The 26,795-nt window shown below is 34.6% G+C and overlaps 1 protein-coding gene across 2 annotated transcripts in view; it reads left to right on the top strand.

Annotated features, from left to right (window-relative positions):
* GABRG1 (gamma-aminobutyric acid type A receptor subunit gamma1) overlaps positions 1-26,795 on the top strand; it is a 75,512-nt gene that overhangs the window by 28,897 nt on the left and 19,820 nt on the right. For both annotated transcript variants that reach the window (XM_004764908.3, XM_004764906.3), the window contains exons 4-7: positions 21,496-21,716; positions 22,546-22,628; positions 26,288-26,425; positions 26,532-26,684. In XM_004764908.3, the coding sequence (XP_004764965.1) occupies positions 21,496-21,716; positions 22,546-22,628; positions 26,288-26,425; positions 26,532-26,684 (595 nt within the window). The remainder of the gene's footprint in view (positions 1-21,495; positions 21,717-22,545; positions 22,629-26,287; positions 26,426-26,531; positions 26,685-26,795) is intronic.

Here is a 26,795-nt window from a genome sequence, read left to right as displayed (position 1 = left end):
TTTTATGAACTGTATCCCCTTAGATCAGAGAAATGATGAAAACTTTTCATCAGGAAGGTATCATAGGTGAATTTATATTTTTAACAGATCACACTTCTAACAGTGTAGAAGATAGACAAGACCATTAAGGGGTTAGAGACACCAGTTAAGTAATTGCTGTAGTCTGGGAAGTAGATCTTCTATTCTGAGGTAATCCCAAATTCATAGTCTGAGATACTAGACTTTAGGCCTTCAACATATGAATTTTAGAGGGATACTGTTCAGCCCCAAACACCATCCAAAGATAATTTTTAAAACTGATTTTCTCTCTTACCTCATTTATTCATTAGTACAACAGTGAAATCATCCCTTTCTTATAGGCCTTAAACTCTTTTTTATCTGAATAGCCATCATGCCTAACAACTGGCTGTGTGTGCTGATTCCTACAGTATTACTGTCAGCCACATTTTTTCTTTTACTTAATATGATGGTCACATGATTGTCATTAACTTTCACAGCTGCCTCATCAACTACTGTACTGATGGCATTTTGGCCACAGCACAACTGCCATCTTTGTCTCCTTGTTGCAAATGAATATGAATTGGCTGTGGAAATAAGTTGAATTTGAGAATCGGAACTGAGGAACTCTCAAGAGAAAGTTAGAGCTACAGCAAATATTTGTCAGAAATTAGCTGAACCTCTTAGAGATGGGAACAACAGTCTTACAGTAAAGAAAGAGAAAAAGGAATAAATATCAGACCTTAAGGAACACATACATTTAAGGACCTGAAAGATGAATCTGAAGTGATAGAAGAATCAGCAACATTGTCAAGAAAATGGAGGTTAAACAGTGGCAAAGAAACCAAAGGAAAGGAAAGTTCCCATACATTTTTGAGTATTTGCTCTGCCGCAATTGAATTCCTAAACAAATTGCTGACTTCTGTAAAGATAAAGCATTCTATATAGCTGCGTATGTTAATTTAACATTATGCAAATGTGAGATTTTATAAAGGGATACATCACTAAAAATGCTAATTTTCTCCTTACGAGAATGTTAAAATGTTTAATTTCCAATTAACCAATGAAGAAGATAAACCCATTAGAGCTTATAGACATCTACATTTGCTGAATTGTATATGTTTAGTCTTGGGCTCTTGTCTTTAATTTAAATAAATTCATTTAAAAAACATGGTCATTAAAATAAAAAATAGGATTCAAGGCTGTATTAGTATTCCAGAGATTCTTTATCAAGAATGGCCACTGAGAAACTTCTGTGATGATCTTCCTGTATCAAAGTTTCATAGTATCAAAGACTTAGTTTTCCCAGTAGGCAAACTGCACACTTCTAACCTTGGCCAGTGATAGTTTTTTAAAAAGCTAATTAAATGAAATTGCTATTAAAACTAGTGATACTAAAGCACAAACAAGAGAAAAAGACATAGAATACTTGATAGTGTTTATTAAAAGAGAAACCTTGTCTTACTAGGGACAAATAAGGAGCAGTTTACTAGAAGACTTTTAACTAAACAATGTAGGAAAATTAGAATTCAGCTTTCATAAAATGAACAAAATTACTTTGGATATGAGTATAATCAAGGAAGCAGATTTGAGTGTAATTAAGCAACCAAGAGGATAGGTTCCCCTCCCCTTAATAATTAATACAACTTAAGTTACTGGTAAGGAACAAAATTAAGGTATTAGCTTAATGGTTTATTTTCTAAATTAGCCAAAATTTGGCTTCAGGAAAGATAGTTATTTATTTTTAAGCCTGACTACATAAAAATAATTTCTTTTTAGATTACTGATAAGACCTAAAACAAGATTATTCTATAATAAGATATGCTTTTCTTTACTTTTTTTCAAGGTTAGATTAATGACTTCAGCCTTCATGTCACTATCAAAAAAAAAAGATATTCAATCATTGAACATTGAATAAATGTATAATTTAGTCAATAAATAGATTAATTCTATAGTTTACAATTTGAGAATTTAAATTCAAAATGAATAACAGATGCATTAATTAGGACTGAACAAGAATAAAGTAATTTTGGGTAAAGGCCGTTCAACTACATGTGCTTTAATTAAAACTCTGGGTTATGTATGAGCACTAAGTAATGTATAGAATTGTTGAATCACTGTATTATACACCTGAAACTAATATAACACTGTATCTTAACTATACTGGACTTTAAATTTTTTAAAAGATAATAGTAAAAAGCAATCTTAAATATAAACAGAAAAAATATACAATCAGAATTGAAGGCAAAGATAATTAATAGAGGTTATTCACCTGGAATTAAAATGTTTTTTAACCTTTTAATTTTGGGGGCTTTGGAGAAATTATGTGATTTTACTCTTTTGGGTAAGCATTTCAAGATAATAAAACAATTGCAGCTTACCCTCTAACTAGCTAAAACAGCATTCAAGGGGCATAGCAATTCTCTGAGTCAAGTCAAAATCAATAAGGCATCTTGGGAATCCAACATGAATTTATGAGTAACTAAGAAGGCTAAACACAAGGGGAATAAGGGGTACGTGGGTGGCTCACTTAAGAGTCTGATTTTGGCTCAGGTCATACTCTTGGGGTCCTGGGATCGAGCCCCACGTTAGGTCTCCTGCTAGGCGGGGTGTCTGCTTATCCCTCTCCTTCTGCCCTCCCCCTTCCCTACCCCTCATGCTCACTCTCTCCGTTCCTCTGTCTTCTCTCCCCACCAAATAAATAAATAAATAAATAAATAAATAAATGCCTTATATATAAAAAAATACATAAGGGAAATACGTACAGAAACAGCAATAGATGAAAATTCCTGGTATAACTTGGAGGAAAGGGCCAAGCAGGCTCTGCATGAGGAGGTAGAAATGGACCAGGCAATTGGGTAGACACTCACCATGATCTCTCTGGAAAATACACTGACCATTGTCACTGTGGACCAGTCCCAGGTCTTCATCTTTGGCAGGTGCACCCCCTGGCAACTCTGTCTTTGGTCTGGCCCCCATGGTGAGTGATACAGACAAGAAGCCCTTCACTGCCATCCTGTATGGCGATGGGCCTGGATACAAGGTGGTAGGCTGTGAGCGAGACAATGTCTCCATGGTGGACTATGCTTACCGCAGTAACCAGGTACAGTCCCCTGTGCGCTGCACCATGAGACCTATGACAGGGAGGACATGGCAGTCTTCACCAAGGGTCCCATGGCACACCTGCTGCACGCCATCCAAAGCAGAACTTCATTTCCCCCTGATGGTTAAAATTGGCTTACATCTGTGCCAACCATGACCACTGTGCCTTAGCCAGTTTGGCAGGCAGGCCGTCCCCAGGACCCCTGTTCCTCCAGCTAGCCCTGTTCCCTTTGGGCACACTTTTTTGAGCACCCATGGCCTGGGCACCCTCCAACCTATGACAGATGGCCAGCCTTCCTCTTTCAGCACTGCCCACCGCCTGGGAGCCCACATCTCAAGGGCCAGGTAGGTTGGGGTCTTCATAGCCTATATAGCTGCCAGAAAGAGGACCTAGGAAACCAAAGACTGGTGCCTGCCTCACTCCCTTCTGGAATCCTCCACTGGAGCCAGACCAGTTCCTGCCTCCAGCCTCTGCTTCCTTCCTCCGGCCATCTTTGGTCAACAAAGTAGTTTTCTCATGGGTAGGTGGACAACACAGACTGCAGAAATTTTCAAAGCATCTTATTTTTCCAGCAAACGTATTTTACAGACCTGGAGGACCTGGAGCTTCCATGGAACATTCTGGTTCTCCTTTCCCCTCTGGAACCACCAGGCCTCACCAGACTCATGTCCTTACCTTCAGAAGAGACCAAGTCCTTCTCTGCAGGATCGGGGTTTGCTCCCTCACTCATTCCAAGGTCTCCCAGGGCTCCCAGAAAGTGAACTCCTTGGACTGGCGATCCAACCCCGGGTAGCATGGCTGGGAAGAGCAGCCTAGGGAGGCAGACCCTTCCCAGCTCTCAATATGCATGCCCAGTCCTCTCTGAAATGACACTCCTGTTTGGAAGGGGAAAATTATTTTTCTCTTTTTGGTGTTGGTTAAAAGGTGACACAAAACACTTAAATAAAACTTTCCAACAAAACACAACATAACAACAACAACAACAACAACAACAAAAACCTTTCTGAATATTTCCGGCAATAAAAAATAAGGAAGAAAATTACAGGTATAATTTGGACATGGGCTTACTTATAGAAACTGGTACACCCTTATATGGTCCAATATTAAGAGATTACTGATAGGAGCATTTGGAAATCATGGGCCCAGAGAGAGAGAGAAACTCAATGACCTGGATGGATCTAGAAGGTATTATGCTAAGCAAAATAAGTTAGACAGAGAAAGGTAAATACTACATGATTTCACTCACATGTGGAATTTAAGAAATAAAACCAATGAGCAAAGGGGTGGGTGCAGAGAGAGAGAGAGAGAGAGGGAGAGAGAGAAGCAAACCAAGACACAGACTCTTAGCTATAGAGAACAAACAAACTGATGGTTATCAAAGAGGAGGAGGAGAGAAGATCGGTGAAATAGGTGATAGGCACCAGGTGTGTATGGAAATGAGTCACTCTGTTGTACATTTGAAACAAATATAGCACTGTATGTTATCTAGCTGGAATTCAATTAAAAACCTGAAAAAAGAATGAGGTCCCAGGTCATGTCTGAAGAATTTACTTTGTATCATTCTAACTACCAGAGTGATACATCACATAGTTCCAGAGTACTGAGCTGAAGTTGAATAGATTCTTCCTGCTTTAAATCGCCATTGGTCTTGGGAACAGGGGCAGAGCAGAGGAATCAGGGCGCCAGTGATGAGGAGCACAACTTATAAAGTAGCTGGGATACCAGCTGGGCTGAATTGCAAAGTAACTATTGGCTGGAGATGACTACAAGGTGTTTAGCAGGACACAAACCCTTAAGTAAACTAGGCAAAAACCAGGACGCTTTCCTCATGGCTAATATAGGCATATTTAAAAATAATCCTCCCTTTCAGAGTCCTTTTACCAGAAAAGGAAAATCCAGATATTCCCTATAAAAGAAAAACAAAACACTCTTTCTTTAAAAAAAAAAAAAAATATATATATATATATATATATATTTGTCAGAGATAGAGAGAGGGGGAGAGAGAGAGAGTGAGCACAAGCACGGGGAGGAGTAGGCAGAAGGAGAACAGGCTCCCTGCTGAGCAAGGAGCCCAGGTCCTGAGGCTTGAACCCCAGGTATTGGGACCATGACTTGAGCTGAAGGCAGAGGCTTGACTAACCCTACTGAGGTGTCCCAAAACAAAACACTCTTAAGCGAAAATATACGTAGAACTATAAAAGTCATAAATATGATTCATTATGGAATGGAAATAAAGGATTTCCCAGCCATCAAATTTTGTTCCATTCATTTAAGTGGGTCGACCAAGTATCAAATGTGTGTGTGTGGAGGGGGTGATGTTGAGGGGGTATAGTTAACAATCTGTGTAAAAATGGCGAGGACTGAATTTTAAGTCTTTTTTTACTTTATCTTATCACTCATTTTTGATAATAAACTCCCCAGACATATAACTAGTATTTAAATATTCTAGATATATTGAGAAAGCTGGTGCCCACACAGAGATTTTTCTTTAAAAATTTCTTACACTGCAAGGAACACATTTTTTCAGTGTTTCATGCAATTGGCGCTAATGTTCAACTGGTTTTTCTCCCCCACTGTCTGTCATTCTCTCTCTTTTTTGTCCCTGCTGCTTCAGGATTCAAGGAGAAAATGCCTTGGGCATAGTTCCTACATGTCAAAGAAACCCTGTTTATTTCTTTTACTATATTAACAGGAATTAGTCACTCCTCACCAAGTATATTATGAGACTGAGGACCTTCTCACCAAGTATATTAAATTGAGGAATTATGAAACAGCAAAAGCATGGAAAATACATGTATATATACACTTTTGTATCTGGATAATTAATCTGTATATGCTAATGGAGGGAAGACAAAGAGTTTTTGCTTTCTTGGCTATGATGAATTAAAGTATTTAAAACATGCATTTATATTTAAGGATTTTAAGTTTATTTGATTGGATTGTAGAATATCTTAAGGCTTGTTTCCATGGATTTAATTTTTTTATTTCTGCATATTATGTTAATTCTTTTGGCATTAGATACTCTAAAATCTATTTCTTTTCACAAGCTTCATCTTAAAACAGTGTAAAATTTAGGTATTTTTTGATTCAGCACTAGGAGAGATAAAATTAAAAATTATAAACGAATGAGTGTTATTTTCATCTCTCTTTTTCTTGGATCCAGTATGTTCATTTGCCCCATACAAAGGAAGCTAAAGTTCTAAGATTAGAAAATTAAATTAACCTTTCAATCTCAAAACTTATTAAAATAATTTTATTATTTCTTGATGTAAACAACTACATTTTAATTTTTACTTTGTGATTTTGTTTGTCTTATATTTATTTACTACCTGTATTGTGACAGTTGGTGCATTGGCTGCTAAGTTATAAAAGATATGACCTCCTTCCTTCAGAGAAGCATAAAACCTAAGGGAAGGATGACTAAATAATGCAGATCAGATCAAAACAGAAGGGGAAATGCCAGGAAGAATGCCGTGTACGAACCTATACTTATTTTAAGTTACACATGGTGACCTTATAGTTTTTTTTTCTTAAAAAAAATCATATATGTTTTTCTTCTTAAAAAAGAAATACATGTCCAATATGGGAAAATTAGAAATTCCATTTAGTGGGTTCCTGGGTGGCTCAGTGGGTTAAAGCCTCTGCTTTCGGCTCAGGTCATGATCCCAGGGTCCTGGGATCGAGCCCCATATCGGGCTCTCTGCTCAGCAGGGAGCCTGCTTCCTCCTCTCTCTCTGTCTGCCTCTCTGCCTACTTGTGATCTCTGTCAAATAAATAAATAAATCTTTAAAAAAAAAAAAGAAATTCCATTTAGGCCAAAGGAAAAATAAATTATTTAAATTATTGTTACCCAGTGGTAAACATTGTTACTATCATTTTAATATCTTTATGTGCATAGTTTTATCAACGCTCTATTATACATACTAATTTGTAATTTTTTATCTTTCCTTTTATTATATCATGACTCTTATTCCACTTAATTACTTTTTTAAAAAATTATAAAGTATTGCATAATATTAGGAGATATATTTGTACCGTAATATATAAATCATCCATTATTTAACAATTGGAATATTTCCAATTTGTTGTAATTAAAAGTAATGTTATCAAAATCCTTTGGCTACCCATAACTATTGTCTTAGGATATGCATATAAACACCTTTGAGATCTCTGGTACATCTTGGTCAGATTTTGGAGGTGTCTATTTTGAATTCTTTTCTAATGATATGCCTCAAGGTAGAGATTCCCAGGTTAGCTCCAATTTGAGTCCTTTATGAATTACTAAATACAGAATGTTGTAGAATGAGCCCCTATGGCTTGATAAATCTGGCCTCAGGCTAGGCTTAAAAGGGAAAGTTCTGGCAGAATGATAGTTGTTTCAACTTGTGACTTTCATATGTGATTAATAGCTGGTTTTAGACTTGCTTTCTTGCCAGCTGCTTCAAGTCACTATTTAATTTTTGATAGTTGACTCAGATACTCTTGATTCTTCTTCTTTTACCCTTTTGCTTGAAATTGTATTCTTTGGGTTATATGGTACCTACCTGAGACTTTCAATACTGAAGCCAAAGTTAATAGACAACTTAATTGTTTTGTACCTCAACATGAAATTTATTTATAGGACGAGAGTGACTAATGTTAATGCTTTGCTAATAATATAAAAAAAATAACAAAACAATAAATGTCTAAGAAAAAGCAGCTTTCCTCATGTACTGGTACTTTGACATGGCCTAAGGTAACTTCAAGGGGTTAATATTACAGGCTTATAGAAGACTACATTCTAAAATTGTGTAGAATCACACATTTTAGTTGAATGCTAAAAAACAAACTTCTCTTAAATACACACACACACACATATTCTCATATGCTGATTAATAGAGGGAGCTTACAATTAGAGAGATGGCAGTCTACATGGTTCAGTTTGAAGGAATGGTACATAAATTTTCCCATCTGTAGACTGACTGCAAAAAGTGCTTAAATGCCTTGAGGTTCACAGTTAGAGATCTATTATTCTGTATAACAAGGATGTCTCTCTCTCTCTTTTACTTTTTTTTTTTTTTTTGCTATACAGAAAACTAATGGATATAATATATAAATGCATTGAGGAAGGGATAGAATCTTGTGAAAAATTCCCAGGCCTTTATAACCCAAACTATATAAGAAAATAACACTTTTTTTCTTTATAAGAAAGATCCAAATTTTCAGTCATCGCTGCAGGAGATTCTGATTCAGTAATTCCTGACAGGGACTTGGAATCAGAATGCTGAAATGGCCTTCAAGGACTTCTAGTCAACCAAGTTTCATGGCCATTTCCTAAAACCATTTTCAACAATCAATTTAGTAGAAATTAAGTGGGATTAAATGAAAGCAACAAAAACACCTATATTTCAGAAGTATTTTTATGAGGAAGGATCATTGAAAGACATCTTGCCCATTTTAGCCTTTATCCTTGTTTATGTTTAAATCATTAAGTGCTGGGTGTTATATGCCAATAATGAATCATGGAACATTATATCAAGAACTAATGATGTACCATATGGTGACTACATAACATAATAAAAAATTAATTTCTAACATTTTATAACATTCTCATGATCAACAATGTTCTCATGATCACCAGACTTTAGAGCTCAGGATGACAGTAATAACGATCTTGCCTTGTGCCTTCATTTTTCCAGTGAGACAGAATAAACTTGGTCAGCATTATATTCTAGAAAATCACAGATTTGGAGCTATGGTAGGATTTCCGGATTCCATCCATCCAGTGTTCTTTACACTGCATCACAACTTCTCACTACAATACCTTCCTTTGATATATCCGGAACCATTTTGTTGATTATCTGACATGTATTTAAAATAGTACATATAATTAAAAGACAATGCCTTTGCTCTCATTCAACGTGTTATTTTTAGATTTTTTTTAGTGGAAGGGATTTTAATAAAATACTGAAGTTTTAGGTCTTAGATTGGCAGTGAATCTGAACTAATATCAATTGCTCTGCAATTTAATTAAAATGTGAAGGAGAAAAGACTTATTTAAATGTCTTAACATTTGATATTTTGTGATTATGGAAATTATGACAAATTTCTATAATAGAAATTCTGTCAATTGTGTGCTAAACCTTGGATTTTCTCATAAGAACCTTCAGCTTTGTGATATGCACAATTATATCCAAATGACTGAGGTAAATACTGGCAGTCAGAGCTTCTAAAGCAGCACAAACAATGCTATTCTAGCAACAGACTGAGTGCCAGAAAATTCATTTTCTGCATTGAGAATATGGACAATGGAAAGAGTCTATAAAGTGGTAATTAATATAAATAATTTAAAACATGAGACATGCCAATTCTCTCTAAATGTATAATTTCCAGATATAATGTTCCATCTTGCTTAGATAAGAAGACTAATTTTAACAAGAAGAAATGTTTCTTTCAGCTTTACTGAGGTAAAATTGACAGGTAAAAGTTGTATATATTTTAGGTGTAAAACTTGATGTTTTGATATACATACACCTTGTGAAGTGATAACCATAATTGAACTAATTAACATATCTGTCACCTCACATAGTCCCCTTTTTTCTTTTTCTTTGTGTGTGTATGTGCATGCATGTATGGTGAATGTTCTTAAGATCTAACCTTTTTTTTTTTTTTTAAGATTTTATTTATTTATTTGAGAGAGAGAGAGTGAGGGGGAGAGACAGAAAGAATCTGAAGCAGGTTCCACTCTGAGTAAGGAGACCAACACAGGTCTTAATCCTGCAACCACAAGAACATGACCTGATCTGAAACCGAGAGTCAGATGCCTAACTGACTGAGCCACCCAGGCGTCCTGAGATCTATCCTTTTAACAAATTTCAAGTATACTAATTTTGTAGAATATATTTTTAATACAATGTAACTACAGATACAGGAATACTTGTCACACTAAGACCACGGAACAAAGAATCTAGCTATCTAGGACTGAACCAATCAATGGCAAATATTACCCATGTAGATGGAACTCAGATGTTCATTGGTGATAGGCCTTCTCTAGGAAGCAGAGTCCTCACTTGAGTATCAGTCATGTGTTGTGGAGAATTCCTTACCATGCTTTTAATAGTAACCATGAAGATTATTTCTTTCCAGATGTCATGCTGTGTATTTATAAGTTCCCCAATTAGATTGTAACTTTCTCTCACAAATTGCAGAGGTAAAAGTATTTGTATAACTCTAGTTTAGATCATAGACCTATGTAACTATGAACTCAGCCATGAATTTATGAGTTTTGGGCCCAATTCTTGAAGATTAGTTCAAATGCATTATAGACAGCAGGGATTAAAATGTATGTATCTCCATTTATCCCATAAATAACTATTTATGGTCTTTTATATGCCAGACAATATTTTTAAGAGTTGAGTTTACAGGTCTGATTCTGCTTTTTGTTTGTTTATTCTTTTGTTTTGTTTTTTAGATTCAACATATAAGTGAAATCATATGGCATTTGTCTTTCTCTGTCTTATTTCACTTAGCATAATACCCTCTAGGTCCATCCATATTGTCACAAATGGCAAGATTTCATCCTTTTTATGGCTGGGTAACATTTCATAGTGTGTTGTGTGTTGTGTGATACACACACATATTTCACATCTTCTTTATCCATTCATCTGTCAGTGAATACTTGACCTACTTCTTTATCTTGGCTATTGTAAATAATGTTGCAATAAATATAGGGGTCCATTTATCTTTTCAAATTACTGTTTTCGGTGTGTATGTTTTTGTTTTGTTTTGTTTTGTTTTTAGTAAATACCTAGTAGTGGAATTATTGGATCATATTGTATTTCTATTTTTAATTTTTTGAGGAAGCTCTGTGCTATTTCTAAATTTGTACCAATTTACAATCCCACCAATAGTGCACAAGGGTTGCCAGAGGGGAGGGTTGTAGGGGTTGGGCAAAATGGCTAAGGGCAGGGAGGCAGTGAGAGATACTGTCTTCTGGTTATGGAATGAATAAGACATAGGAATAAAAGGTACAGCATAGGGAATATAGTCAATGGTATTGTAATAGTATTACATGGTGACAGAGGGTAGCTTATACTTGCAGTGATCTGGGTATAACACATAAAGTTGTTGAATCACTATGATATATTCCTGAAACTAATGTGTGTCCATTAGTCTGATATTGTGTGACAATATAATTGACACATTATGTGTCAATTATATTCAAATAAAAAAATAAAAAATAAATAAAAGAAGAATGCTTAGTGAAGAAAAAAAGGAGTTCAGATTATAGTCTTGAAAAAATCAAATACCCTTTGCCCTCATGGAGCTTGCATTCTAGTTGGGAGGCACTATAAAATAAGTAAATATATAACATATGAAGTGGTAATGAATGGATAAAGAAAAATGAGGCAAAGCACATGATAGGAAAAGTCAGGATGGGGGTAAAGTTTTATTTTATGTAGCAGCCAAAGGAAGTATCACTCATTAGGGAACATTTGAATAGAAATCAATAGTGTTAAAGGAGGAAGTCAGGCAGATACTGGAGAGTGCTTTGCCAGAGGGAATAGTAGGAGTAAAGGTAAGAATGTGCATCAGTAGTGTTTGTAGTAAAATTAATAAGGTTAAAAGAGGTAAGAGAAGTTGGTATAATTAGGGTTCAGATCATTTGGAATCCTTAATACACTGAAAGGATATTGAGTTTTTTTTTTTTTTTTTTGGCTGAATGAGTATGGGAATGTGATATAAAAGTGTTGATTAGAACAGTATATGACTTAATATTTTCAGTGAGACTATTATCCTTCTGAGTGAAGAATAAACTATACAAAGTGAATTGTGGAAGCAGGGAAACTAGTTACAAATAATTGCAATAATCAAGGAAAAAGCTGATGATGGTGAAACAAATGAGAATTTGTCAGATTTTGTAAGTAACTTAAAAACAGTGATGCCAAGGTATTTTGAAGACCAGAGTGGAATTATAGAGAAAAAGAGGAATCAAGAATGACTCCAAGATTTTTTTACTGAAAACTTGTCATTTAATGAAACAGAGAAGAGAGAGATTTTTTTTTTTTTGAGGATAATGAAGATCAAAGGTTCTATTTCAAAATTATAAGGTTGAGGTGTCTATTAGCTATCCAAATGAAAACATTAAGGAGGTGGTCATACATGCATGTTGGGATTTCAGGGGAAGTAGTTGCATTTGGAATATAGCTTTTGCATTCTTCAGACTACATATATGATACTTAGTCATGAGATTGGATGAGATTATCTTGAGAGTGGAGAGAAGGGGACTGTTATTCAATTGAAGCACTGCATTGCATAGCATCTGAAAGAGGCAGGGGAACTAGGAAAGGAGACTGAGAAGGAGTGGCCCCTGAAGTGGGAGAAAAACAAGACTCGGTGTCCCAAGTTTTGAGTGGGCCAAATATTTCATGAAACAAAACTGATTAACTGATACAAATTTTGCAAATGAGCTAATAATATGAATAGTTATAGCTTTCCAGAAGATAGGTCATTTTTATGACTTAAAATCTTGGTATTGAAACTGGCTGTCTCTATACATGAAGAAATTTCCTCAAAAATAAAACTATGTCTATAAAATGTTCATGTCTTCCAGAGGAGTCATTATATGGCTGTGTCTCATAATCTTTGTAAATGGGAATGTTTGCAAAAGCTCTGTTGCCCCATTTAAAAATGATATGAAGTCTTTCCTTCATTATTATGATGATAATATTATAGAATACTTGCTGTGTGTGAAATCATTGTTTTAAGTAATTTATGTTAAATATTTGCAAGAATATTATATACTATGGACAACAGGGATTCAAAAGGAGGAAGTGAGCCATAAAGAGCTGGGAAATACACTCAAAGCAACTAAAAATTGTTATATTCAGAATTCAACCCCCCCCCAAGTCTTCCCAATGGTAGCATTCATCTTTAATCACTACACTAAACTGCCCCCTTCTAAATGCATTCTCAACTCATGGACTCAGAGTACTCCAAATTTCCATACTGAAAAAATTTGGACTTCTCTTGACTATATGTTAGGTTCTTCACTTGGGTGCTTTTTCTCCAGCCATTTAAGTTTTTGTCTTTGTGCTTGATGCAGCTATGGTGAATCTAGAAAGCCTTTCTTTGGCCTTCTAGATTGTTTTTTGTTTCTCACTTCAGTTCCCTGTGTTGCAGATGGCACACGCTTCATGTGTGTATTTGTGCCTCTTTCATATCTATCTCAGAAAAGCAGAATGGCATAAACATCCTTTTGATGCCTATGCATTGTAGAATTTCCTAGAATTTTTTCAAGAAATTGTCCTTTCATGTGATACTCAGTATCAATGGGACATAATTTTGATGAAACTTCTCAAGGCACATCTAACTGTGGAAGGTTAAATTCACAAATTTATAAATGCCCAGAGGACCTCATTGTTTAAAATTTGAAGATCTGAAGTAATGGATTTCTCATGGTAGATTGATAGAGATATTATTGACATGCCCAAGACTTTTCTCGTCCTAATATTAGATGCCCTACATGAGGACAGCCACAACTCTTATTATCCTACGAATGGTACAGGGAATAGGCAATATTGTATATTTGATCCCATGCAGTAATTTTAAGGCAGGTAACATTTTGGAATTACTTTGCAAAACATATGACATAAATAAACATAAATCGTATGACTTAATTTGGGAGTCCTTCAATTGAAAGGGGTAAATTGGAAGAGGAGGTGAACCACGAGAGACTATGGACTCTGAAAAACAACCTGAGAGTTTTGAAGGGGCGGGGGGTGGGAGGTTGGGGTACCAGGTGGTGGGTACTGGAGAGGGCACGGATTGCATGGAGCACTGTGTGTGGTGAAAAAATAATGAACACTGTTTTTCTGAAAATAAATTAATTAATAAAAATAATAGAATTCCAAATTTTATTACCTTTATGCAATGCCAAAATTGAATCTGAGAACCTCTTATCAAGTGGATATCTGTATGGGGCAAAAAATGGCAGTCTATGTGTTCTGAAGCATATTTGGCATTTGAAAGGAACAAAATATCTCCTATTGTTATCCCTCTGCATGGATTCTGAATCCATTGGCAAATATGCATAGAAGACAGGCAAACAAACCTATCTAATTAGTGATTAAAGTGGGAATATAGAGTAGGGTTAAGAATCTGGACTCCTGGCTTTGTCAGCACTCCTGTGCACCTACTGACTCCAACTTTCCATTAAGACTTTGAGAGATTATTCTGATCAACCTTGGAGTTCAGAGAATGAAAAACAGACAAAAATTTCTTAACAAATTTATATATATATATAACATTTAGCCAATTGAAAAATATGGAACAGACTTCTCTGAGAGGTAGAGTGACTAAAAATGCAAAATGAAGAGTGTAGATTTACACAGAAACATGAGCAGGGGAAATATGATTCTTCATACCACAAAAATTAGTCATTTTAATTTGTCTAGCAAATACACACATGTATAATTTTTTAAGACTTCCCGAAATGATGAATGTCTATCCCTGCTGTTATATCTCTGTGATGGTCTATTTTATGCATTCAGTTGGCTAAGCTATGGTACCCAGGTATTTGTCTAGAAGTTACCGTGAAGACATTTTTTAGATGTGAAAATCAGTAGACTTTGGGTAAGTCAGCTCGTCCTTTTAAAATGTGGATGGGCTTCATTCAATCGGATAACCCTTTATGAGAAAAGACTGAGGTCCCTCCAGGATAAAGAAATTCTGCCACCAGATTGGTCTCCGACTCAAGACCGAAATAAGGACTCGTCTCTGTTTTTTAGTTGGCTGGCCTTCCCTCCAAGTTTTTGCCTTTGAAGTCCTCACAATTTTCTGAGTCAAAACCTTAAGATAAATCTATTTATTCTGTCTTTCTGTCTGTCTGTCCATCCATCTATCCACCCATTCATCTATCTTGTGGCTTCTATTTCTTTCTTTCTTCTTTTTTTTTAAAGTTTTTATTTATTTATTTGACAGACAGAGATCACAAGTAGGCAGAGAGGCAGGCAGAGAGAGAGGAGGAAGCAGGCTTCCTGCGGAACACAGAGCCCAATGTGGGGCTCGATCCCGGGACCCTGGGATCATGACCTGAGCCGAAGGCAGAGGCTTTAACCCACTGAGCCACCCAGGTGCCCCTTATGGCTTCTATTTCTCTGGAGAACCCTGACTGAAACAGGTTCATAAGAATTGCTCCCACCCCAGATTTTAGGTTACTTGTTATATACATCTAGAATCTAATTCTATTTTCTCTAGTGTATTATAAACTTTTTGAGGACTGGGAATTTTTAAAATTTGAATCCTTTGTAAGGTTTAGCTGTGATTATTTAAGTTTGATGTTTTACTCTTTCAAGTTGTATATTGAATATTATAGAATGAATATCTAATAGGAAATGCATGATTAAGTATAGTACATAAAATGAACACATAAAATATTAAGACTTTCAGTTCAGCAATACAGGAGATGGAGCTCTATCTAGGTTCCAGAGTCAATATAGGTAATTGGTAATTTTAGATAATTGTTTTCAAAAACTCTTCTAGATTTAGAATTTTCTATGTATCGGAGGAATGCACATTCCCTGATGGTCAGAAAACACACTATTCCTTTCATTACCTATGACTTACATTCTTTTTACCCATTATGCCCTACATTTTACCACCTGTACTTCCTCCCCACTTCTATTATTTGACCCCGGCATTTATCTGAATTTCATATATCCTTCAGGGTTCAGGCTAAATACAACTTCTGTCATAAAGTCTTCCTAAAGTTTCCTCTACTGTTTCTATTTCTCTTTAACTGTACCTTTCCTAGGTTTTATTAATTTCTAATTTTTATTTTATATTTAGTGTATTTATAACAGGTAGAATCCACTTTCATCTTTGTAAACCCAGAATGACAAAGAAGTAACTTAAACACTGAAAAATATTTGTTAAAAAGTTAATTGATGAGTGTACATGATGCTATGTTCTTTTGGAAATTTCCATTTAGAGACATAAAACTTAAGATCCCAAAAGTTTGGTAACTGAATCCAGGATTCATGTCTACTTTTTAAATATCTCTCAGTGTTTTTCTGGATGAATTCAATGGTTTATACTGATAAATCATGTTTGTTCCTTATCTCTTTTTCTATTTGAAAAATAGAATAATACCACGATTTTACTTACCATATTCTGTTAGTATCAAGAACCAGCGCTTTTATAATAACTGAGCAAAGTGGAACAGCCACTTATGCCCTTTTACCACTAACGTGTTTGTACTGTGGGTTAGCTGTGCCTGTACCCTTTCTTTATATATCCGTAGCCTTAGTATCTAATGTACTCTAAACCATTATTTGGCCCAGCATGCTATTTTGTGCACGGGAATAGCTAGTTTAGGAGAAATTAATGCCATGGTGTGAAGACCAGATCAGGATTAAACAAATTTCATTATGAGATTATGCACTTATCTTAATTCCTTAGGCAGGTCTGCATTTTGTGTAAAGTTTCCATTAGTAGAAAGACAATAATATTGAATTAACTAGTTCTATTAAATGTGAGACATGTACATGATTGCAAGTTTAACCATGTAGTAAGAAGACTATGGGACACACACATTCGTCAACTATGTTTTGATTTGATGAGGAGTTTGTGCACCTTCGAGTATTTCAGAGTCTCCCACACGAAAACAAGCCCTTGGCCTTGTCCAGCTATCAGACCAACAAGGCCAAGCATGACGAGCTGGCGTATTTCTAGCTCCCACGCCGAGTGGAGCCCGTCCATGTGTTTCTGTCCACTGTGAACACATCTGGGATCAAAAGCAAATGTCGTTTCTCCATGGGGCCACTTGGGGGGTGGGGGGGAGTATCACGCACCTCTCTTGCGTCCCTGCCTTTCGTCCCTGCCTTTGTCTCTTCCTGCCTTTTGGTGGGAGAGACAGAACACTGTCACTGATCTTAATTACTTTCAAAGACGGCTTATATTCTCTTTAAATACATATTTTTAAATCTTCATGAACTTAATAAAAAAAAATCACACAGATATTATACATTTATGTGCCAGAAGCCTTAGAAATCACCTCATGACAATGTTGATCTATTGTGACAATTATTTCACTTTTAATATGCAGCAAAGAATAGGTGGGGGTTAGTCCATGTCCATATTGGAAAACTTCAAAGGCTACTTGGTGGTTCCATAAATCCTGTTTTTTTTTTTTTTAAGATTTTATTTATTTATTTGTCAGAGAGAGAACGAGTGAGAGCGAGCATAGGCAGACAGAGTGGAAGGCAGAGTCAGAGGGAGAAGCAGGCTCCCTGCAGAGCAAGGAGCCCGATGTGGAACTCGATCCCAGGACGCTGGGATCATGACCTGAGCCGAAGGCAGCTGCTTAACCAACTGAGCCACCCAGGCGTCCCGATAAATCCTGGTTTTAATTAAAGTAAAATGATAAAGTCTTTATGTAGTTCAGATGCTAATATTCTAAATAATAATATATATTTACATTAAAGCTAAAACTTTAGCTTTAGAAATCAAGATGACTCATTTCTTCACCTTTATTCACTCATGCTGTTTTCTCAGCTAACTAGCAAGAAAACAAAGTATCATAACGTACATTGGAACTTGAATGTTAAATGCCCTGGTCCTTATTGCAAAATACTTATACTGGACGCCATGGTACTTATTGTCCTGAGTAAGTGAAGACTCCCTTTCATGTTTCCTTTGCTTATTTCTTATACAGATAATTATAACCTCTAAAGAAGTACATGAGGAACAATAGCACAGTTTGAGCATTTTCTGGAAGTTACACTAATACAAATGAGTAAATGAAATTGGATTTTTCGATTACATATAAAGCAGCACAAACTTTAATGACCTTCTTATCTCAGTGAAGCACTTATTAAGGATTAGCAATTTAAAAGAGCTTGGAAGTATTAGCATCTGCAAAGGGTTTAGGAAGGTTGGATTATCAAGAACATGCTCTATATCTTTCTCTTCTTGGTCCTAGGTTGAGGCAATAATTATGGGTAGGGAAATTTTCCCGTTTCCCCCAAGACTCTGCTCAGAGTTTGCTCTGTAGAAATCATAATTCTTTCAATGGAGATTAACACTTTATCAACAGGTATTCTAAGAAAGATCCTATCAGCTGCTAAGCAGGATTCTACTTGCTAAACCCCACTCCTATACATGTTAGTTCACTCTCAAGTGCAGCCTTTAATGTCCTTTTAGTTAGGAACAGGGCAGCCAAGCATACCTATCAGGTAGCATGATGTTCCTTTACCAACCAAAGTTGGATCTTTGCCAAGACATAATTCTAGCAGTTATGTAAGCCACATCCTTTATCTTAAGCAGTTTCTACTGTTTGATTTCATACAAAAGTACAAAGTAATTCTGCCACATAAAGTTATTAAATAGTCTTTTTAGGATCCACTGTAGAATGAGTATAAGGCTTCCTTCTATTTGCATTTACTATTAAAACCAGAAAGTGTGTCACTAACAGAGGTTACACTGCTAGATTCTGAATGGTTTTTTAGATAAATTATGATTTATTTCAAAGAAAAGACATCTGGCCTGAGAAGCAGGACGTAAAAATAAGGGTTAAAGATAACTGTTGTAAAGCTGTCCAAGGATTTTCCACAAGATTCAGTGAGAAAGTACACCCGTGATATTTTATGAGGGTACATTGGCTCACCTAAATGCATGTCCAATCCACTAATGTTACTAAATAAGATGATTAAGTATTTACAGAATAAGTATACTTCATCATTATGTCTTATGAGATATGTTTTGCAGTATGACTCAGCTTGAATTATGAACAAGACTTTCAGCAAGTTGTTGGCAATGGAATGTATAGAGCTTACCTGGTTGCAAAGTACCTTCAGCCTCTATTCCACAGCACAGTTTGATTCTATGCCATTCCATACTAAGTTGGAAAGAACTAACTTTTAGTCATCTCTCTCCCTAAATTATTCTGGCAACCTCATGGCAATCAAGACTATTTCAGGAGGGGATCACGATGCAAGTGTTTCTGTGTTTAAGGACTTTGTGTCATGTTCAATGACACAAAGTAGAGGCTAAATATATGGAGAGATTACTGAATAATCACATGTTACATTATAATATGGACATATTATTCATAGTAGTTTATCTATATTGCTTAACCCCTTTATAAGCACATCTCATACTCAACTACATAATGTCTAGGGCTTTGTTGGGTTTTAAATAATTATTAATATGTATATGCATTTCCCGAATTGCAACACTGTTCAACCAAAACAGATAAGATGATGGTGTTTAAAGATACAAACCTGAAATAAGTACTTACTACTGTTAAGCAATGCAGAATGCAAAAAAAAAAAAACCTTATTTGCAAAATAAGTATTTACTACTTATAAGTAGTAAGTAAGCCATGGAGATCTAATGCACAGGAGAGATGAATATAGACAGTAATATACCATAATTATGTAATGTGATAAATATTGCTATGATGGCAATCAGACTACAGTATATAAATGTATCAAAGTAGCTTTAGGTATGCTGTATGCTGTACACCTTAAATTACATAATGTTACATGTCAAATTTATTCAATAAATAAAGAAAAAGAAAAAGAACAAAACACACAAAAGAAGTTTTTCCTTTCCAGTCTCTATTTTTTCTTTATTCCATTTTCTCTTATTCTAGTCCTGTAAATTACAATTATAAATATCCTGCTTGGAAATTAGGGTTTGACACAACTTCCATATTAACAAGTTGACCCCAGTCTGTTTATTATTTTCCTTACCTTTCTTTATTCATTTGTCAAACTCCCAATTACACCTCCATTTTTTTTTTAAAGATTTTACTTATTTATTTGACAGAGAGAGATCACAAGTAAGCAGAGAGGCAGGCAGAGAGAGAGGAAGGGATGCAGGCTCCCTGCTGAGCAGAGAGCCTGATGCGGGACTCGATCCCAGGACCCTGAGATCATGACCTGAGCTGAAGGCAGCGGCTTAACCCACTGAGCCACCCAGGTGCCCTACACTTCCATTTCTTACACTGAGTATGTCCACCCATGTAAATTGGTCAGTTGCTGGCACTGTATCAGGAGTGAGCAACCGATCTCTCCCACCAGAAGTAACTTATATCATACTCATAGTTTTCAATTTACTCTTTTATTTCTCTTAATATCACAGTTATACACACATACTATAATCACTTTCCTCAATAGCATTGGTAATTACTGCATTCTTATCCATTAATTTTATTAAATCAAGTTTAATGCTTATAATATGGCAAGATTTTGTCAGCGTATAAAAGTAGATAATACCTAATCACTTCCTTGAAGCTTCTCTCATTACTGCACAATTTCCTCTTTACAGTTACTTGCTGATAATGGGTACAGCCTATGCTCTAAGCCTGGCACCCATCGGGCCCCACTAGGACCACCATTATATGTGGTTGTTGTGGATGTGGATTTGCGATTCAGTCTGTGTGGTGACTCAGTCTCCTTATCATCTGCTTATTTACCTCTATGATGTGGGGAGAATTATTTTACTTCTGTATTGCTCAATAAATGTGATTTTATTTTTTTTAAGATTTTATTTATTTATTTGAGAGAGAGACAGTGAGAGAGAGCATGAGCGAGGAGAAGGTCAGAGAGAGAAGCAGAATTCCCGTGGAGCTGGGAGCCCAATGCGGGACTCGATCCCGGGACTCCAGGATCATGACCTGAGCCGAAGGCAGTCATCTAACCAACTGAGCCACCCAGGTGTCCCAAATATGATTTTAAAATAAAGATTATAGCAGTACTTATTTCACAGGGTTGTAAGTAAGGTTTTAAGGATGGGATTCATGCAAAGTTTAACATAGTGCTTGGAATGTTATACACATTTAATAAGGGTGTGTGTGTGTGTGTGGGTGTGTGTGTGTTGGTGTGTGTGTGTGATTTGTTTGAAATATTTGAAGATAGTGAATCCACATACTTGTAATTGATTTTTTGGATAAAAGACAATATAAGGTATTTTAGATAATTTGGTAAGCATTTGCATGTTGATTCTGTACTTATTTGTGATTTTTTTAAAGCTTTAGCTCCATGTAAATATCACAAAATTAATATAATTGTTGACATTAAGGTAATTTGTTTTTATATCTAGTGACTATATCTCATGTATTATAAAATCTTGAGTAAAATTTACAGTGTGACTGGGAAGCAGTTATATAAGTAATATAAGTAATAACCTAGTTATTAGTAGGAGTTTTGAATTTTATTTATATGTCTCAGGTAAAAAATTAAAGAGGAAGGCTAAGATAATGCCATACTTTTTTTTTTTTTTGAAAGGACTGAGTTTAAGAGATATTTACTTACAGAAACTTTATAATGTAAAAAATTAAATGTCTGAAGAAAACATCTAGAATAGTGACTTTACTATTATAGGTTGTTACCCTTCTTTTTATCTTTCAGGAATACACAATAGATATAATTTTTGCCCAAACCTGGTTTGACAGTCGTTTAAAATTCAACAGTACCATGAAAGTGCTTATGCTTAACAGCAATATGGTAGGGAAAATTTGGATTCCTGACACGTTCTTCAGAAACTCAAGAAAATCTGATGCACATTGGATAACAACTCCTAATCGTCTGCTTCGAATTTGGAATGACGGACGAGTTCTATATACTCTAAGGTAATATTATGGAAAAAAATGTAGTTGCTCTAATTTATTTTCCATACTAATACTTGATCAACTCACAAATTTTCCTTTTTCAGTTTTACAAAGAAAGAAATGTTGAGTTCCTTTCATACATTAAAATCTAAAATGGTAGAATATTTTGGAAACTTTCTTTTTTAAGCTCAGAGTACCTGGTATATGAAAGGCACTAAAAGCAAAGGGGAAAAAAAAAAACAACAAAAAACCTCTTGATATCCTTCTCTTCTGAAACATAAGAGAGTGTGGTGTGAACATTATGTGTTCTAATCCATAATGCAAATGGTTGACTGAGATTTTCTCTAGGAGCCAATCCTGCTATAAAATTCAATAATGTAGTAAAACATTCTTAAGAAAGGATTAAATGAAGATTCAATTTTATTTGACTCATTGTCTTGAACATATCATCATGTCCTTATCAAGAATCATCCTAATCTTATTAAGAATCATCCTTAATGGAAAGAAGTTTATGAAAATTTAATGGAAAACAATCACCATCCTTAACCATGTATGCTCTCTTAATTGCATGTGTATGTTTGTTGTGATCCTGAAGTATAAAATTTAAACTGTAAACAGAAATTGTATAGTGGCAGCTTAGTTAGCTGGAGAGGAAAATCTTAAAATTTTCTTACTTGTGAATGCTATAACATTACCACTTAAAACTTCGAAACATTACAATTATTATTATTTTCTAATATATCACAGTTTGTTATTAGAGACCAAAATAATTCTTGAAAATTAGACAAATGATTTTTAATGCTTTAAACTATTTCCTATTATTTAATATTTACTTTTTTCATTTGGATAGATTGACAATTAATGCAGAATGTTACCTTCAGCTTCATAACTTTCCCATGGATGAACATTCCTGTCCACTGGAATTTTCAAGCTGTAAGTGACAAAATATGTGATAATTTTATAGAATTTTAGCTCTAGATTCTGTTTATTTAAAAGCATAAAAATAGGGGCACCTGGGTGGCTCAGTGAGTTAAAGCCTCTGCCTTCAGCTCAGGTCATGATCTCAGGGTCCTGAGATCGAACCCCGCATCAGGCTCTCTGCTCAGCAGGGAGCTTGCTTCCCCCTCTCGTTCTCTGCCTCTCTGCCTGCTTGTGATCTCTGTCAAATAATAAATAAACTTTTTATAAAAAAAAGTGTAAAATAAAATGAGACAAAATATAACATATTTTTAAGGAGTATGGATTATGTTCGTCTCTCAAATAAAATAATTACAAATGACCTATTTTTCTTGCTTTTAAATTAAAAAGTGACAATAAATGCATATATTTTTAATTATATCATCTTACAAATTTTGGGTTTATCCGTGTATCTTTTTCCTATTTTGATTAAATGAAGTAGTCCTGAAGATAGGTTTGTGTTCAAATGTTTTAACACTGCTATGAATAGAATATTGATTCAAATTTTATTCATCTCCCTGAGGCAAGATTTATCTTTATTACATTGGATTTTAAAATATGTTTCAAAGATTGGTTTGGTGAATAATATTTACTACACGAATAGCAAACCTTTGCAAAGACTTTAATGAATTGGAAAAGCCTAGGTAGAAATAATTTATTTTATTCAAAAGAAAGATTGAAACACAGAGAAATGATTAGAACTAAATAATTTGAATATAAAAAGTATTTTGTTCCAAGAAAATAATTATTATCTTTCTGTATGAATATCGATTTTATTTCATATTTAGTAACATTTACATATATTTTTATAAAAATGTTTTTCTAGATAATATATAATTGAACAAGTCTTGAAACCATGTAAAATGAGTTTAAAAAGTGTTGCTGCCTATATCCACAAATTACTATTTTCATTCTATTGAAACTTGACTTTTTCATATATCACATTCTACTGTTTATTCACTATATATTTTGTGTATTCACGAGTCAAATTAATATTATCCTCGAGTATTATCCTACTTAATCATTTACAAAATTCCCAATTATTTCTTGTTGTTTCTATTAATGATTGTCTTGACTTTTCTTAAGGATTTTTGTCTCATTAAAATGTCCTTTTAAATTTATAATCTATCTCACTGCTTTAATTTTCTAACATTAACTTCTCAATGAATAAAACACCCAAATCATAACAAAGACTTGATTAACCCAAGCACTCAAGGAATAGTTGAAATGCAAATATTTGAAAATGAAGTGATTATTATACTTGCCTCCTAGACACCATGACTAAATTCTTTTTTTTAATAACATAAATCTTGTCCCCCCCTTTTTTTTTAAAGATTCTATTTATTTATTTGACAGAGAGAGATCACAAGTGGGCAGAGAGGCAGACAGAGAGAGAGAGAGAGGAGGAAGCAGGCTCCCTGCTGAGCAGAGAGCCCGATGTGGGACTCGGTCCCAGGACCCCGAGATCATGACCTGAGCCGAAAGCAGCGGCTTAACCCACTGAGCCACCCAGGTGCCCACCATGACTAAATTCTTAGTGTGATAGTTCTTTGGCTTTGATTGTCATTGCTAGAAATTAATAATCTGCCCCTGTGAATGTAATTGGTTATCACTAACATAAACATAATAATCATAGCTAACTTTTCAGATATTCAACACAGATCCAGCTGAGAATTAAGGTTTCTATACCTAATACTTCACAACAAATATATTCGAAAGATTTCAATACAACCCCATTTTAAAAGTCAACATCATGAAATTTAGAATAGAAAAATAACGAGCTATTTTTATTTGTGCCCATACTCCTATATAGTATGACTATATTCTACTGCATTGATAAAGATAATCTAAAGAATACAAAATATGGAAAAGCAGGATGGTTAGAGCCCTATGAAACAAAAAGAAGATGTGAAAAAAGAAAGAGGGAACAGATTTTTAATAAGTTAGAGGAGAGATGTACTATTTCATTGAATGGCTGATGAGGTGATCCTGGTACAATGTTTTGGAAATGTTTTAAGTTGATAGTGAATTCTGTTTCTATAATGTGATAGACCAATACTTTTGTTGAAAACAATTTAAAACTGTATGTTATTAAAAAATCTTCTCAAAAATGTAGAAGTGAAATCCCCAGGAAGATATTGAAGCATAAAAATGAAGCCAGAAAGGTTATAGCCAATTTTGACCCAAGGACATTTGCCAAACAAGGTAAATTTGAGCTGTGACTTTGACAGCCTTGTGGATTAGAGTTCTAATAGAACATATTTTTTACATACAACTGGGTTACAAAGGCTGGATGCTTAGGGTAACATGAAGAAGCATCCTCTCCTATATACACAGATGTGTATACACACACATACACACACAAAACCACTAATGTCTAAAAGAAAAGTTGACTCTGCAATCAGCAAACTAGGGTGAAGTAACTCCTTGAGAGGATATAATTACAAACCCACACTCACATGAATTTGCAGCCCAAATTTCATTCACTTGATTACTCTGAAAAATCCTTGTGGATTTTTTTGAAATGTGGCAGGAAAAAATTATTTTTTTTGAGAGAAGTCACCTCCATGCTAAGAAACTTCCAAGATGAAAAAACATTTTCAACACAAATAATAATGATCTTGTATTCAGGATATAAAACTAATTCAGACTGAAAAAGAGAGAGAGAGAGAGAGAAAACCCAATAAAGGGATATGTGATTCAACAAGCAGTTCTCCAAAGAGGAAACCTAGGAATCCAATAAACATATGAAAAAATTACTAGGTTTCATTCACAATCAGAAGAAATGTGAAATAAAATATGCTTACAGACCAGTAAAAATATCTATATCAAGTTAAATAAGAATTGAACCCAAGTATACTTTCATACTCTGGCTACTGAGAAAATTTATTGATATACTATTTATGAAAAGAAGGTTGGAACTGTCTCATAAATTATTATGAGATGATAGAAATTATATGTAACCCATGACCCCAGCTATTCCATATATATATATATATATATATATATTCCAAAGAAATTTGCATGCATGAATTTTGTGAGTATGTATAGTAATGTTACTAGTAGTAATGTTATTATTGACCAATAAGAAACATTATAGGTGTCTACACCAATAAAATAGATAAATTTGAGAACATCTTTATAATGGAAAAAATTTACTAAAGCTAGATACTTCAGCATGGGTGACTATTACAAATATCATATCAAAATAAGTAAAATATAAATTAATACATCTTGTATGGCAACAATCTAGAATTCAAATAGAATGTAAAATAAACTATGGTTCAGAAATGCATATCAGAAAATCAATAACAGAAACACAAGGGAAGGATTTCACAGAAATCAAGTTAGTGGTTACCTCTATTTATGAGATGGAATTTTATATCAGAGTGAACACTGAGTTTCCCTAGACACTAACATGATACTATTTTTTTTTAGTTAAGTGGAGTTACATGGATTATCATTATTTAATCATTATATGATTTTTCAAACTATTTTATGCCATGTTTTATGCCATGTTTTCTATATTTGATATAACTATAATATAAAAATGAATTTGGAATGATGTTGGTATTGAAGCAGTAAAAGATTTGAATCTTGGTAATCTATATATTTTTATTTTAATTTTTACCTAGATGGGTACCCTAAAAATGAAATTGAGTATAAGTGGAAAAAACCTTCTGTAGAAGTGGCTGATCCTAAATACTGGAGATTATATCAGTTTGCATTTGTAGGGTTACGGAACTCAACTGAAATTTCTCACACAATCTCTGGTAAGAAGGAAATGCCAATCAATGAATGATTTTTTATTTAAATCTATAGGTTTGAATCTATATTTTTATGTATTTTAATAGCAAAAATAAAACTTCTTTCTTCCAGGGGATTATGTTATCATGACAATTTTTTTTGACCTGAGCAGACGAATGGGATATTTCACTATTCAAACCTACATTCCATGTATCCTGACCGTTGTTCTTTCTTGGGTATCTTTTTGGATCAATAAAGATGCAGTACCGGCAAGAACATCACTTGGTATGATATGAATATTATGCTATAGTATCATGGGACTGTTAAAACATTTTAGTGTGAAGAAAGTTCATCATTGAATATGTTACAATATTTCTCTACATTACAATCAAGCAA

The sequence above is a fragment of the Mustela putorius genome, unplaced genomic scaffold (assembly GCF_011764305.1).
Source record: "Mustela putorius furo isolate JIRA1106 unplaced genomic scaffold, ASM1176430v1.1 tig00000430_pilon_pilon_pilon, whole genome shotgun sequence".
NCBI classification, from domain to species: domain Eukaryota; kingdom Metazoa; phylum Chordata; class Mammalia; order Carnivora; family Mustelidae; genus Mustela; species Mustela putorius.
This window is presented reverse-complemented; position numbering and strand designations above follow the sequence as displayed.